At 44.0% G+C, this 14009-nt stretch overlaps 1 protein-coding gene across 3 annotated transcripts in view; it reads left to right on the top strand.

Moving 5' to 3' along the window:
- The window catches only part of MTFR2 (mitochondrial fission regulator 2), a 30495-nt gene that overhangs the window by 9587 nt on the left and 6899 nt on the right, over nt 1-14009 (top strand). Inside the window, exons 5-9 of one of the 3 annotated variants that reach the window (XM_032216579.1) lie at nt 460-578; nt 1409-1605; nt 2866-3169; nt 4294-4471; nt 11908-12311. In XM_032216579.1, the coding sequence (XP_032072470.1) occupies nt 460-578; nt 1409-1605; nt 2866-3169; nt 4294-4471; nt 11908-12006 (897 nt within the window). In that variant the 3' untranslated portion in view covers nt 12007-12311. Of the gene's footprint in view, nt 1-459; nt 579-1408; nt 1606-2865; nt 3170-4293; nt 4472-11076; nt 11781-11907; nt 12312-14009 lie in introns of those variants that run through there. The other 2 variants (XM_032216581.1, XM_032216580.1) reach the window with 2 other exon arrangements.

Raw genomic sequence — 14009 nt, 5'->3', positions numbered from 1 at the left:
GCCTCTTCAAAAAGCACCTTTGGTTCAGTGGTAAAGCTGGCAGGAGGTTACAAATGGCGGCCACATGATGTCCATGCCTAACTACCTGGTGTGATTTGCTTAACAATGGTAACCAGAGATGCCAGAATTCCTATCGCTAAGAGGTGTTGTCATGTGATGTCATGATTTACAACTGCTTTACTTACCCTGTAATTCTAGTCCCAAATTAGTACCTGTAAACACTGCAAAATCATAGGGCAAGCACTGGTATTCCTATCCATGTACCATGAGATCATAAAATTCAGTGCTTGCATAGCAACATGGTTCATTCTAATGAAACTGGGATTCTGTAGACTCCTCTGCTCCTTAATTGTTTCTTTCCTATTGAAAAGGGATTTGAACAAATATGTATTTTTGGACTACTGCTAGAAAGCTAATAATTAAAAACAATTGTTTATATAAAAGTGTGTGATGCTTTAGCTGGTCCAACGTCTGAAGACTTCAGAGGAACAATACAGGATCGTTAATTCTGTTCAACCGTCTCTTGTTGATGCCTTGTGGGTGGTAGATGAAGACAGAAATCCATGCACTAAATTCAGGCAAGTAAAACCAACTAGACTTTTTCAAGTGTTGTCAGGTGAAAGCCCAAAGATGACCCAATAAAATCCAATTTATTACAATCCTGTTTTTGCTTATACTTAATGGACAGAATCTTGCCAAACTAAAACTATAATCCTCTACCCTGGTAGAGGTATCCTGAGGGATTCCAGGATATGGCTTCCCTGAACCTCTTTTCTCCTTTCCCCATTCATTTTGGGATTGCGCATTATCCTAATCTGGGTTTCTCTCTGATGGAATTTACTGCCTCCCCCCTGAGAGAGCTGTGTATGGCCAAGACTCCCCTTCATTGATTCTTCAGGCACATGTTCTGTCAGTGGTATATCTATCAGTCAATCACTATCTTTATTCAGTCAATGACCAGCAATATGCCATAATTAAGAAAATAAAAATAGTAACATAGAACCTAACCCTATAAAATTGCAGTGCTATACGGAATTGAGAAGTTTTAAATAAATAAGATAGCCAATCATAATTAACTCTTACTGCTGGTTAAGTATCTGCATTTTTGAAGTGGAATTGTTTTATGCATGTTGTCATCGGTTTATGGATTTTGAAAAATCAGTGCAATGCAAACAACAGAAGCACTGATGCTATAAAAAGTACATTTACTATTCTGTTTGAAGTGCTATTTATAGCCAATTATTTGGAGTAAACCCTTTTGAATTCAGTGCTACTTCTGTGAATATATGATTGTGTTGTAGACATTTCAGTTTAAATGTTAGGCATGGGCAAGTTTGCTTTATCCCAAATGTCTTGGCTTTTTGAATGCTTACATTTATTTACACAGTGGTATCCTGATATTTTCTAGATTTGAGGAATGGAGAGGGGTTGCCACTCCATCTGTACTTTCTTCGCCAATTTCTTCAAAAGAAAAAAGTGAAAAAACAACTGTTGCGGGTGAAGATGCATTCCAAAAAATTCATGTTCTTGAAAATGAATTAGCACATCTTCGTAAACAGATTGCTGCAATTTTGGCAGCAGATAGGGCAGTAAATGATCAATCCCGTAAGTCTGTCTCTCTGGATCCGAATGAATGTGTTTCTGTGTGTTTCTCTTGTTCCTAATGATACTGTCGTATTGCCATCTGATGGCAACTTTTGTGTGGAAAATTGTCTTGCTTATAATTGCTTTGGGTTATGTTTGTATCTAAGATTTACTCATTTTACCAGCAACAGTAAGAGAAGATGAACCCAGATTTTTTCTAAACATAAACATCTAATTAACTTACTGGCTAGGGGGGATGGTGGGATTTTGAGCTTGAATCTAAAGAATTGCACATTTATTTCTACTTATTTTTAAGAGAGATTTGAATGAGTTTCTTAAATCACAATGTGCCACTTGACATATTTCTTTTGAAACTGAGGAAATGTTTTTAAACATGGCATGGAAATTTCTTTTCAGAGGAAAAAATGGATTCTCAAATTTTGTATTCTTTCTTTCTTTCTTTCTTACTATCTTTCTATCTATCTTTCTATATATCTATATTTCTATCATCTATCTATCTATCGATCCTCTACAGCTATGTGTGTGTGTTCCAGCATAACTCTGGAACGCCTTGAGCAATTTCAACCAAATTTGGTACACAGGTGACTTATTCTCTGGAAAAAAATATTGTGGGGTAAGACACCACAACACCCCTTGGGGTGTGTGTTCTGTTTTAAGGCCTGTTGTGCCTTAAAATGGCTTCTACTGTATAGTGCAGTGGAGTTGCCATGATAACGGCTTCACAGTACTTCACAAGGGGACTCTCTGGTAAGGGGGAAAATTCAACATTAGAAATTATGCTTCTGGGGGCACAGGGAAAACAGTTTTAACTAATTTAATTGTCGCCGAAATCAGGGCTCAGGGAGAAGTTGCTTTTGTTGGCTTCACAGTACTCCACAAGGGGGCTCCCTCTGGTAAGGGGGAAAATCCAACATTAGAAATTACGTTTGGTCTGGACATTTTCCCCTTATAAATTAAATACCTGGGCAACGCCAGGTTATCGGCTGGTTATTAATAAGAATGTTAAATAAATGTAGCCCAGGGTGAGAGATGGGATCAAAATTATCTAATGATCCTTGTGATTAATTAGTATGAAGGCCAGTCTGGTGTGGTCTTGCTTTCCTTTCTTTTGATTTCATTAGCTCCTTTCTGATTATCCATGCTTTCTGGCTTTCAAATGTAGCACTTCTAAAATAAGCAGTCATTATCTGCTATTTACATTTATCCATCAATGCTGCAGGTGCCTATTTTAATATTATTTCTGTCTTCAATTGTAAATAGGTTCAGATATTGGGATTTCATCAAACACTCCTAATGGTTTCCTGCAGCCAGGAATGTTTTCTATACCAGCTCCTACTTCTCTTTGTAATGTAATCATACCTCCACCTCCACCACTGCCACCTTCGTTTGGGTTAAAATCTGATTTTGATTCCCACAATTCGGCAGTTCAACTTATTAAACAACGTCGGGCTATAAAGACTGAAAAGATTAAAGATAGGGCTAAACTTCAGAAGGTTAAAGCTATTCCTGATATGATGGATGTTCTCAAGGATATAACTAATGTTAAACTCAGAGCTATTGAGAAGTAAGTTGAACAAAATATTTTTTTTAAAGTGATGTTACAAACTTATAAAATTGTACATGGCTCTGTTCTTAGTTATCTGTACTCTCCCATGAGAACCAGCCTAACCAAGAAAAATAGTGTGTGTCACTTTAAAGGGATGAAGGCGCCCAAGACTCTGTCACTGCCTTTCATTGGCTGTCCTGGTCCTTAGGAAGGGCAATTGGTTCTCACCCTGACTACTTCCCAGGTTGTTTAGGCCACAATTCTGCCTTGGTTTCATTACAGCTTGGTTTGGTTAATTTGATTTTGTTCTATGTTTTCATTAGTTTGTAGGCCTTTTATTTTTATGCCTTTGATTATTGTAATTTGTTCTTGTCTATTGTCCTTGTACATTGACAGGTGTCCTTAGGGAATAAGTAGTTTACAAAAGTAATAAATAAATTTCAGTCTTGCAAAGAATATTCCTTTCTGGAATAGGTTTACTTGGAAGAGTTAGGAGTTCTTGCTTCAAACTGTACAGCCCTTGATTTATGACTTGTTGCTTAATGGTTGTTTGAAGTTACTAAAAACTTGAAAGAAGCTACTTAAAATCTGGCCTTGAAATTAGAACTGCTGTACCACCCTTAAGGTCATATGATTGGCACTTGGCAACCAGCTTATATTTATGACTGGTAGCAGTGTCTTGCAATCACATACTCACTTTGTGACCTTTTTTGCCATTTCCTAGCATAAAACACCTATTAGATGAGCTAGATTTGGACATACAACCACATGATTTATTTAACAAACAAGTGATTCACTTCACAACCAGTGTAAAACCGACTCCAGTCACATGGTAACTCACGACTGCAATGACATGATAAAAATTCGAGGGTCAGCTGTGGATTGTAAGATGAGAAGTACCTGTAAGAATAAAAAGTAGCCGAGCACAGTTTAAACATCAGAAGACTGACTGCTCTATAGCTGCCTGAAAAATAACATGTATAATATTGCTACAGTTTATAGGGCAATCAAAAATCCTTTAGAAAGGAGGATGCTGTATAAATTAGAACAAAAGCGGATTAGAAAATATAATCCATGTTTTAATTTTTCAACAGCAATGTCTTGCATTAGAAGTTGCAAATGTTCTGCTTTTCTTTTTCCAGATCTCCTGGGGGTACACCTCTACCCAAAAGAAATAAAATGAAGCCATCTCAATGGGACCCAGCAGCTTTAATAGCAGAAGCTCTTAAAGAGAAATTTGCATCACAAAGCGATGATTCATTTGACAAAGAGAACAGTTCTTATGGTGCTTCACCATTTTCTAGTCCAGATACTCCAATGGTATGCATATACTTATGTATGTATGTATGTATGTATGTATGTATGTATGTATGTATGTATGTCTCTCTATCTATCTCTATCTCTATAGATGCTAAGAATATATATATGTGTGTGTGTGTGTGTGTGTGTGTGTGTTTTCATTTGAATTAAGATTCATAATATACTGTAGAGAAAAAAATATTCTGGGGATGAAAAATTGAGATAAATATTATATAGCTAATCCGAGGATAGAACTTAATGACCACAGCTGTAATTCTATTCTTATTGTATTCCATGAAACATTGAATATATGGAAGGGTTCATAGCTCTTGAGTGATTTGGAATGGTAGTTCAGAGTCTAGAATTATTGTACTTTCTCACAGTGCTCTGAATAGGAGAGTTGGATTTTCCCGTCTCTAGTCCTTTTTGTGATGCTTGATGACGGATGCTTTTTATATGCTCTGTAAAGTTTAATACAGATAGTCCATCATCTAGTGACCACAATTGGGACCGTCATCTTTTTCGCTCAGCAAAGTGGTTGCTATGTGGAAAATTACATGACTTCAACTTCTTTCCAGCTTAAAGCTGACAATACTACCATGTTTTCCCAAAAATAAGACCTCCCCAGATAATAAGCCCAACTGGGCTTTTGAGCGCATGTGCTAAAATAAGCCCTCCTCGTATATATTGCAACACAGCAGCAGCCATGAGGTGACCACGCTCACTACCGCAAACACACTCCGGCAGTTAACCTTCCAGCACTCCCCCGCCCTCCCCTCCCGCTCCCCAGCACTTTAGAAGATGTTGAGTTCATTACTTTGTTGATGCCTGTGATTAGCTGATGGTTCCTCAGGGCTTTCTTTTGTCTTGGCATTCAAAGGCTACTGATTTTCAGACAATATAAAGTTCTAGGGTTAGACGCCATCACAATGCTTGTGTTAACCAGCCCTGTTTTTATCAGTGCTATCACTCATTGTATGAAAGCTGTGATGAATTGAAGTAAACTAATAAGCTGAGATTCGATCAGGCCAATTGAAGGTGTTCATCAGAAGACACACTAATAGGCCAGAGATATTGCTTATTCTGAAAGGAACTGAATTCTTCTGAAAATACGATTTTACAACTTCTGCATCAATTGTTTTTTTAGGCTATAGATTTGATGCACTATTAAGCGAACCTTTGCTCTTTTTTTAGCTGGTATCCATGTTGCACTGGTCCTAGACTCAGGAAAAACTTTCCACTCTGATCCTTGTCTTAATTATTTTCTATCTAGACCACTGTTGTGGATTCTTCATGATTCTGCCAACGAAGTTGTAAATAATGTAAACTAAAGTAACAACTCAATTGCTGACAATATTATGTAAATCACACACCCATTCCATTGGCTTCCATTCTGTTTCAATGCATGGCGAAGATGCTAGTAGAGGTTTTACTTTGACTTGAATTATATTGCTCGCTTTCAAAAATGAATTATCTTACTTTAGATTTATTATATTCTCCAGTGCACTACTCAGAGAGTCCAAGCGTGGGTTAACACACCCTATCTGCCCTTGGACTGAGTGATGTTTTTCTGTTGACCATGCCTCCCTTTGCCTCTGTATGCTCAGTTTGAAAACTCAGTCCGCCCGTTGGGACTGTTTTGGGAGTGCTCCAGTCCGAGGTCAGATAGGCTGGAGTGTCTTTTCCCACTTTGGACCACGTTTCACCTCTGAATATTTGGGAAATTGTCTGATTTGGCTACTGTGAAGGTTTGAGTCGCGCTCAGAGGGCAACCAGGCTTCCCCTGAATCTGCTGGTCACAAGCGCTCCAGGGGACTGTGAACCGCTTGTCCAGTGGCTGCTGGCGAGCGGTGGGAGGCCATCCCTGCCATAGTCCAGGCCCTCATCCCCAACCACCCTGCAGGGAGCTTTGCAGGCCTTTTCGCCGCTGGCTAAGGCGGTTTTCTACTCTGTCCAGCAACAGCGGCGACGGTTGGTCGCTTCGTGCGCTTTTCTCTCTGAGGCGGCGAAAAGTGGCAGGAGGAGGCTGCGCGCGCACCCGCCGCCATTTTAAGTGCTCCAGAACGAGGTTGAGGCGCGAGGAGGACGCTCAGCTCGTAGGAGAGCGAAGATCTTCGGCAGCTTGGCTCGTGGGAGAGCGAAGATTCCAGGCAGCCTACGGAGAGTTCCATTCGGCCCTCAGTGACTGCAGACTGCTGCAGGGAGGCTTGGGGCTAGTCCGGGGAGCCGGTTAGCCTTCCCCTCTGGAGAAGATAAGTCTCGGGGCTCCGAGGGCGGTGGGAGGAAGGAATCCGACCTACAGGCGGCCCTTCCCCCCTGAAGAGTCTGCAAGCATCATTTGAGCCGTTTTGGCCAGCACGTGTGCCCATCCCAGCACCAGCTAGCTTCCAGGCCCCAAGGGTGCCCTGAGCATGGCGGAGGACTGCAGGGAGGCCTTAGAGGAGCAGGCAGGGCCCTCCAGCAAGCGCAGCAAGCTGGATCCCTCGACTAAGAAAGGCAAAGGGCATAGGGGCTCTATTGACAGGTCTTCCCCAGGGACTGCAAGAGCCACAGTGGAACCCAGGGAGGTGTCTAGGCCCCATCAGGTGGCAGAACCTACCCCTGACCATCGCAGCAGGGATATCTCACCCCCTGGTCAAGAGGCCCAATCCCCTGGGGACAGTGAATTCCCTTCTGGGGATGGATATAGATCCAGGGATCCCTCTCCTGAAGCTTCCTGGGGTTACCCTGATTCCCCTAGCTCTTCCATTGGGGGGGGAACGTGACTCCGTTCAGGATTCCCTGCATGAGGAGGGTGAGTCCAGTTCAGGCAGAGCTGGCCACCGCAGGCCTAGCAAGCAACACCCAAAGAAGGGTAAAAGGCCTGCTCTCTCAGCTGAGATGAGGGAGGTGATCTCCTTGGCCATTTCCCAAGGGATAACTGAAGGGATCAAGCACAGGGGTTCACGCAAGTCCAAGGCCCCCAAGCAGAAGCGCCAACCCAAGGCTTCCACTTCTAAAGAGCCTGCTTCTACTTCTGGCTCATCCAGCTCATCTCATTCTGATTCTTCCAGCTCTGAGCAGGAGGAGGGAGAAATTTTCGTACTGTCTGAAGATGAAGACCTCCCCCCTGACAAGCCGGCCTTCACTGGCCTTTTCAAGCCGTCACTATTTAAATCAATCCTGCACAAGGCCATGACGGCTATGGAGCTAGGCCCCACTTCCAAACCTGAGGCTGCTCAGGCTTCTACATCCAAAGACCACAAACATGGGCTGTTTAAAGAAACAGTCTCAGCTCCTGAGGTCATTCCTGTTCCCGACCTCTTTATGGATGTGGTTCAGCGCCAGTGGCTACAGCAGGACATGCTGACCAACCCCAGTGGGGGGGGGGGGACATGTCTCTCTATGCCCTGGAAGGGAAGATGGAGGACATCCTGAAGTTCCCAGAAGTGGACGCCCCGGTAGTGTCTCTAACTTCCAACTCAAACCTACCGGCTGAGCTCCTTGGGGGATTGAAGGCGGAGGACAAGAGGTCAGAGAAGGGTGCCATAAAACTCATATGGCTTCTGCCTGGGCCATTAAGGCCTCCACCTCAGCCTCGTTCTTTATCAGGGCTACCTTATTTTGGTTGCGGCAGCTCAGGTCTAAACCGCCTGTGGCCCCCAGGAAGTCCAGATGGCGCCATGAGCTCACTAAAATAATCACTGCTGTTGAGTAGTCGGCGGATGCCTCTCTGACAGCTGCGAAATTCGCATCAAGGGCCCTCGCCTCCAATATTACTTCTCGCCGTCTCCTGTCAAGTCAAATGGAAACTGGCATCGGCTCCCTTCAAGGGAGGCCTTTTGTTCGGAGATTCTCTGGACAAGTTTGTCACTGAGACCAAAGACAAACGTAAAATCCTTCCTGCAACTCTTAAGAGGGGCGAACGCAAAGGGTCAGGATCCTTTCGTAAGCGTACTTACAGGAACCAGGATTCAGGGCAATCTTCTCACCCTTCCTCCTACCAGAGGTCCTTCCAGCCAGGGGAGGGGGGATATACAGCAGGACAGATCCTCCTTCGGATCTCGTGCTAATCACTCCCAGTCTTCCTTTCGGAAGCCATTCCAAGGAGGCGGAAATAATAGTGGCAACTCCCGCCCCTTTCGTAAGGGGAAGTGACGATCACGGGTCTTCCCATTGGGGGTCGGCTGCGGCTGTATGCCGACAGGTGGGAAGAGATAACATCGGACAAGTGGGTCCTCAACACCATTCGAAAGGGCCTTGTCCTGGACTTTCTGACCTTCCCTCAGAGGAAGTTCCTCCGTTGCCCCACTCCCAGGAACCCAGAAAAGAGGGATCGCATGAGAGCAGAGGTTCGCCACCTCCTTCAGATAGAGGCGATAGAACCAGTCCCCAGAGATCAACAGGGGAGGGGGTTCTACTCTATTCTCTTCTTGGTACCCAAGAGTTCAGGGGGGTGGAGGGCCATCTTGGACCTCAAGAGCCTGAATCAACATCTGGCTTACAAGAGGTTCAAGATGCAGTTACTCCACTCCATCCTGGACTGTGTGAGGGAGGGGGACCTATTGACCTCAATAGATCTCAAAGAGGCCTACCTGCATGTCCCCATCCATGCGGCCCACAGGCGGTTCCTGAGGTTCTGTTTGGAAGGGAAGCATTATCAATACATCTGCGCCCAGAACATTTACCAAGATACTGGCAGTGTTAGCGGCTCACCTCTGCAACTATCCGGTTCGTCTGGAATGTTATTTGGACGATATAATTATTCATTCTCTCACCACCGAGCAGGCACACCGCGATGTCACTCTAACTGTGTAGACGCTGCAGCAACATGGCTTCTCTGTCAACATGGAGAAGAGCCAGTTCCGGCTGTCCACCTGTATACATCATCTGGGTGCAGTCATCAACTCCACCTCCTGCCAGGTATTTCTTTCTCCAGACTGGCTGTCCAACCTGAGACGCAAAGTGAAGCACTGCAGCCTTGCCAGGTCGGTACCAATCGTCCAGCTGTCCCAGTTCCTGGGGATAATGATATCGTGCCTGAAAGTGGTTCCCTGGGCTCGTCTCCATGCCAGGGAGCTGCAGTGGTTCCTGCTGCCAATGCAAAAGGCAAAGATCAGCAACTCCCAGAGGCGCGTTTGGCTCACACGAAAGGTGACCGATCTCTGACCTGGACTGACCAAGGCAGTCAAGAAGGGCTGCTTGTTCAAAGAGCCAGAAAGACTAGTTGTCACCACGGACGCCAGTCTCCTAGGGTGGGGCGCCCATTGTCAGGGTCACCTTGCCCAAGGCCAGTGGACTCAGAGGGAGGCTGCCCACAGCATCAACTGGCTGGAACTGAGGGCAGCCTGACTCACTCTGCGAAGGTTTGCCAGTCTCGTAAAAGGGGCTCACGTACTGTTAATGACAGACAATGTGGTGACCAAAGCCCATATAAACAGACAGGGGGGGGCACTTGCTCGAGGGCTCTGATGCTCGAGGCAGATGCTCTGGGCAGGTGGGCGGAACGTTATCTGGCCTCTCTCAGTGCAGATCACATCTCCGGCACCAGCAACCGGGAGGCAGACTGGCTGAGCCGCCAATGCATCGACCACTCGGAGTGGTGCCTGCATCCGGACCTGTTCCAGCAGATCGTGAGGAGATTCGGCAAACCGCAAGTAGACCTGTTTGCCACACACACCAACACACATCTCCCACGCTTCTTCAGCCGTTACCACTCACCTCTGGCGGAGGGGACGAACGCACTGAGGTCCGTGTGGCCCCAGGGACTGCTATATGCGTTCCCTCCCCTGCCTCTCATTCCTCAGGTGGTGAACAAGCTCCTGGCCGAAAGAGCAGACCTCCTCCTGGTGGCTCCCTTTTGGCCCTGAAGGCCCTGGTACGCAGACCTGGTCAGTCTCTCAGTTCAGAGACTGTGGTGAATTCCTCAGGACCAAATCTCCCTCAGCCATGGGGCCGTCTGTCATCCGGAACCCAGTGGCTGCAGCTAGCCTTTTGGCACTTGAGGGGGAACTCCTGAGGAAACAGAAATTCTCTGACCAGGTCATTCGAACGATACAAGCGTCCAGGAGACCGTCTACTACCAGGATCTACGATGCCACCTGGGCTGCCTTCTCTCAGTGGGGCAAGGCTAGAGACATTGTGGACTCTTCAGCCTCGATACCTCAGACCCTGGACTTTTTGCAGGAGGGTCTGGATAAAGGTCCGGCTGTTAATACATTTAGACGTCAGGTTGCAGCGCCGTCCACCATCCTAGCCAGGGGCTCCTCGCGTTCACTGAGTCAACACCCTCAGATCAAGAGTTTTCTTAAGGGTGCTGCAAACATCAGTCCTCCGGCTATTCACCGCTATCCGTCATGGGACCTCCCATTGATGCTGAAGGCTCTGACGAAACCTCCCTTCGAGCCTTTGCGTACGACCAGCCTGAGCCACCTAACCATCAAGACTGCTTTTTTGGTGGCTATCACGTCAGCACGCAGGGTATCCGAGCTGGCAGCCCTTTCTGTCAGGGAGGACCTCTGCGTGATTCACCCCGACAGAGTCATTCTGAGACTCGATCCGTCCTTTACTCCGAAAATTAACTCTCTGTTTCACAGGACTCAAGAGATTATTTTACCCAACTTCTGTCCCAATCCTTCTCACCCTAGGGAGCGTGAATGGCATACGTTGGATGTGAGACGTGCCGTGCGTGCTTATGTAAAGAGGACTAAGGAATTCCACCGTTCGGAGGCGTTTTTCATCTCCTTCCTTCCTGCGTCCCTTGGCCACAAAGTCTCATCATACACAGTGGGTCGTTGGCTGCGCACTTGCATCAAACTGGCATATGAGCACCAGGGCAAGAAGGCTCCAGGCCGGGTCACCGCACACTCTACTAGAAGCGCGGCAGCTTCTGTGGCCTGGGCAACCCAGGCATCTATTCTGGACATTTGCAGGGCGGCCACGTGGGCTTCCCCCACCCCCTTCATTAAAAACTATAAAATTGACACCTTTGCCTCAGCCGAAGCCTCCTTTGGGAAAAGAGTGTTACAGCGAGTAGCTGAAGTTCCTGAGGCTCCGGCACTTCCCCACCCTGGGACTCAATAGCTTGGGCATGTCCCACGCTTGGACTCTCCGAGTAGTACACTGGAGAAAGACTGTTGGTTTACCTGAACGGTCATTCTCAGGGCACTACGAGGAGAGTCCAATCCCGCCCGGGGTATTATTCCTTGATTGTTGTGACTGTACTGACTGTATCTGGTTACAGGAATGTCGCCTTCGTTTTCAAACTGAGCATACAGAGGCAAAGGGAGGCGTGGTCAACAGAAAAACATCACTCAGTCCAAGGGTAGATAGGCTGTGTTAACCCACGCTTGGACTCTCCTCGTAGTGCCCTGAGAACAACCGTTCAGGTAAGCCAACGGTCTTTATTTCTTTTAATTTGTATGTCACCTTGAATCAAAAAAGAAGTACGATTATGAATAAAATGTTTTTGATTATAGGTTGACTGTCGCATTTTGAAGCCAAGCATGAAGCAGCGACTTAACAAAACTGAGGAAGCAATAAATGTATCATCTTCAAAAGCAAAACTTCATATGTAGTCACAATATTGATCTTGTGGAGCCAATGTGACTATTAGGGGAGGACCTTATTTGTTGGGGCTAATATGCTGACTCTGTAAACCGCTTAGAGAGGGCTGGTATATAAGTCCAACTGCTATTGCTATTAGGACTACTTTGCTTTGATTCTATTGTACAGAGACTTATAAATCTAATTGTTCTGAATTGTGCTAACGGAGTGTTGACATATATATTTTTAATTGCATTTTTTATCAGCTATAATTCTCTGCAGTTTTTTATATCAGTTTTATGATATTGGTTGCAAAGTGTTAGTAAATATGTAAAAAGATAGTAATATAGAAACAAAGTATCAATAGAGGGGAAAGTTACATTTTAACCTAGTTTAAACAAACATACTATATTATTAAAAAAAATGACACCTTCCTAAAAAGAATGTTATTTCCTTGATATATGGAAAGAGTCATTTTAAGTTTCTCTAACTGTTGCTTATTGCATTTGTTTCCTTTTGTATACAAGTTGTGAACTCTCTGCAGTTGCAAATGGAGTGGAAGATTATGAAGAAACATTGGGAAATATATTTATATTTTATGATGCAAAGGTTACTAATGTGACTTCTTAGTATCCCTGTAAATGTATCTTCTAAAATTCTTTTTTCAATGTCTGTGCAAGACTGTTATGCTTCTTCATAATTTAAATGTATCAGGTTTCACAGCTCTTGTATGTTTGTCAAAGTTTATGCAGGGTCATAAGCTCTCATTAATAATTAGCCCCTTGTCTTGTAATGCCCAGATGCTAAACATAGGGGAGTCATCTAAAATTAGTTTAGACATCTCCACAAATAGCTAAACCAGCTTTGTCTGAGCTGGTTCCAGAAGCATTAGGCAGCAGTGGCTACGAATTCCAAGACTTAAATGTTGCCTATTGCAGATGTATGTTTACCATTGCTACTGGTATGCTCTCATTTTTATAGTTGTTTGAAATTCTTCTGTATACAATGGCATTGTATTGTTCTCAGCAGTGATCTTTTTAACAGGATAACTTTGATAACAAGAAGAATAAATCTAGCAGAAGATAATTGGTTTCCTTATCAAATACGTAGGTACTTCTTTATGGCAGTATATTGACTCAGACTTCGCTGTTGTATGTTGTTACAGGCTTCTTTCTTGGGTGGGAAATAGTTCTGCATTGATATTGCAGAGATGTACAATGAAGGTTAGCAATTATTTGTAATTTGCATTGGATGTTTCAACATTGATGTCAGGTTATTACTAAATAATGTGCTACAATGTAATCAGCACTGAGCTAATATATTTAGATGCCTTCCTTAGTAGTTCAGTCTTTAATTTAATTTAAAATCGCTTGTATGTAGCTTTTTTATTTTTAAAAGTGGGCTATGCCAAATGGTTACCCTTGGGAGAAGAAAATATCTGAAATAGGTATAATTTAGAAATTTATTCTGTTTAGTAGGCTGGTTCTTATTTTCCAGAATATAACATATATTTCAAATCTACCTATAGAAAAACCTGAATGCTGTTTCTTTCAGGAAAAGACAATGTCTAATTTTTCTTTTTAAAAAACCCCAGAATAATTATTGGGTAAGTGGAAACATGTTCTTATTTGTGTATAGTTGTATGTGTTCTGTCACTGATTTTCTTCTCACTGCATTATAATGAATTTCAAGACAACATTCCAAGTTGCATATTGCAGTTTTGCACATATTGTGCTTCAAATCTTAATAGCAGAACACAGCAGAAATGTCTACTGTTGCAACATTCTATATTCAAGGAATGGATTCATAACTGGAAATAATAAAGATGGATTTTTGGTAGGATTCTGGCTTTGATGGTTTTTATGAATAACATGTTTATGATTTTGGCTTAAACTTATGCATAATGAACAGGATACAGGATACATTCACATCATTCACCTGAAGTATTTATTTCTTTTAGACACCTTTTCAAAATCTTTGCGACAAGTATCTATGTTGATTCTCAGTCATCCAGGTCATGGTTGTCCCAAAAGTG

This window comes from Thamnophis elegans, chromosome 4 (assembly GCF_009769535.1).
Source record: "Thamnophis elegans isolate rThaEle1 chromosome 4, rThaEle1.pri, whole genome shotgun sequence".
NCBI classification, from domain to species: Eukaryota; Metazoa; Chordata; class Lepidosauria; order Squamata; family Colubridae; genus Thamnophis; species Thamnophis elegans.
This window is presented reverse-complemented; position numbering and strand designations above follow the sequence as displayed.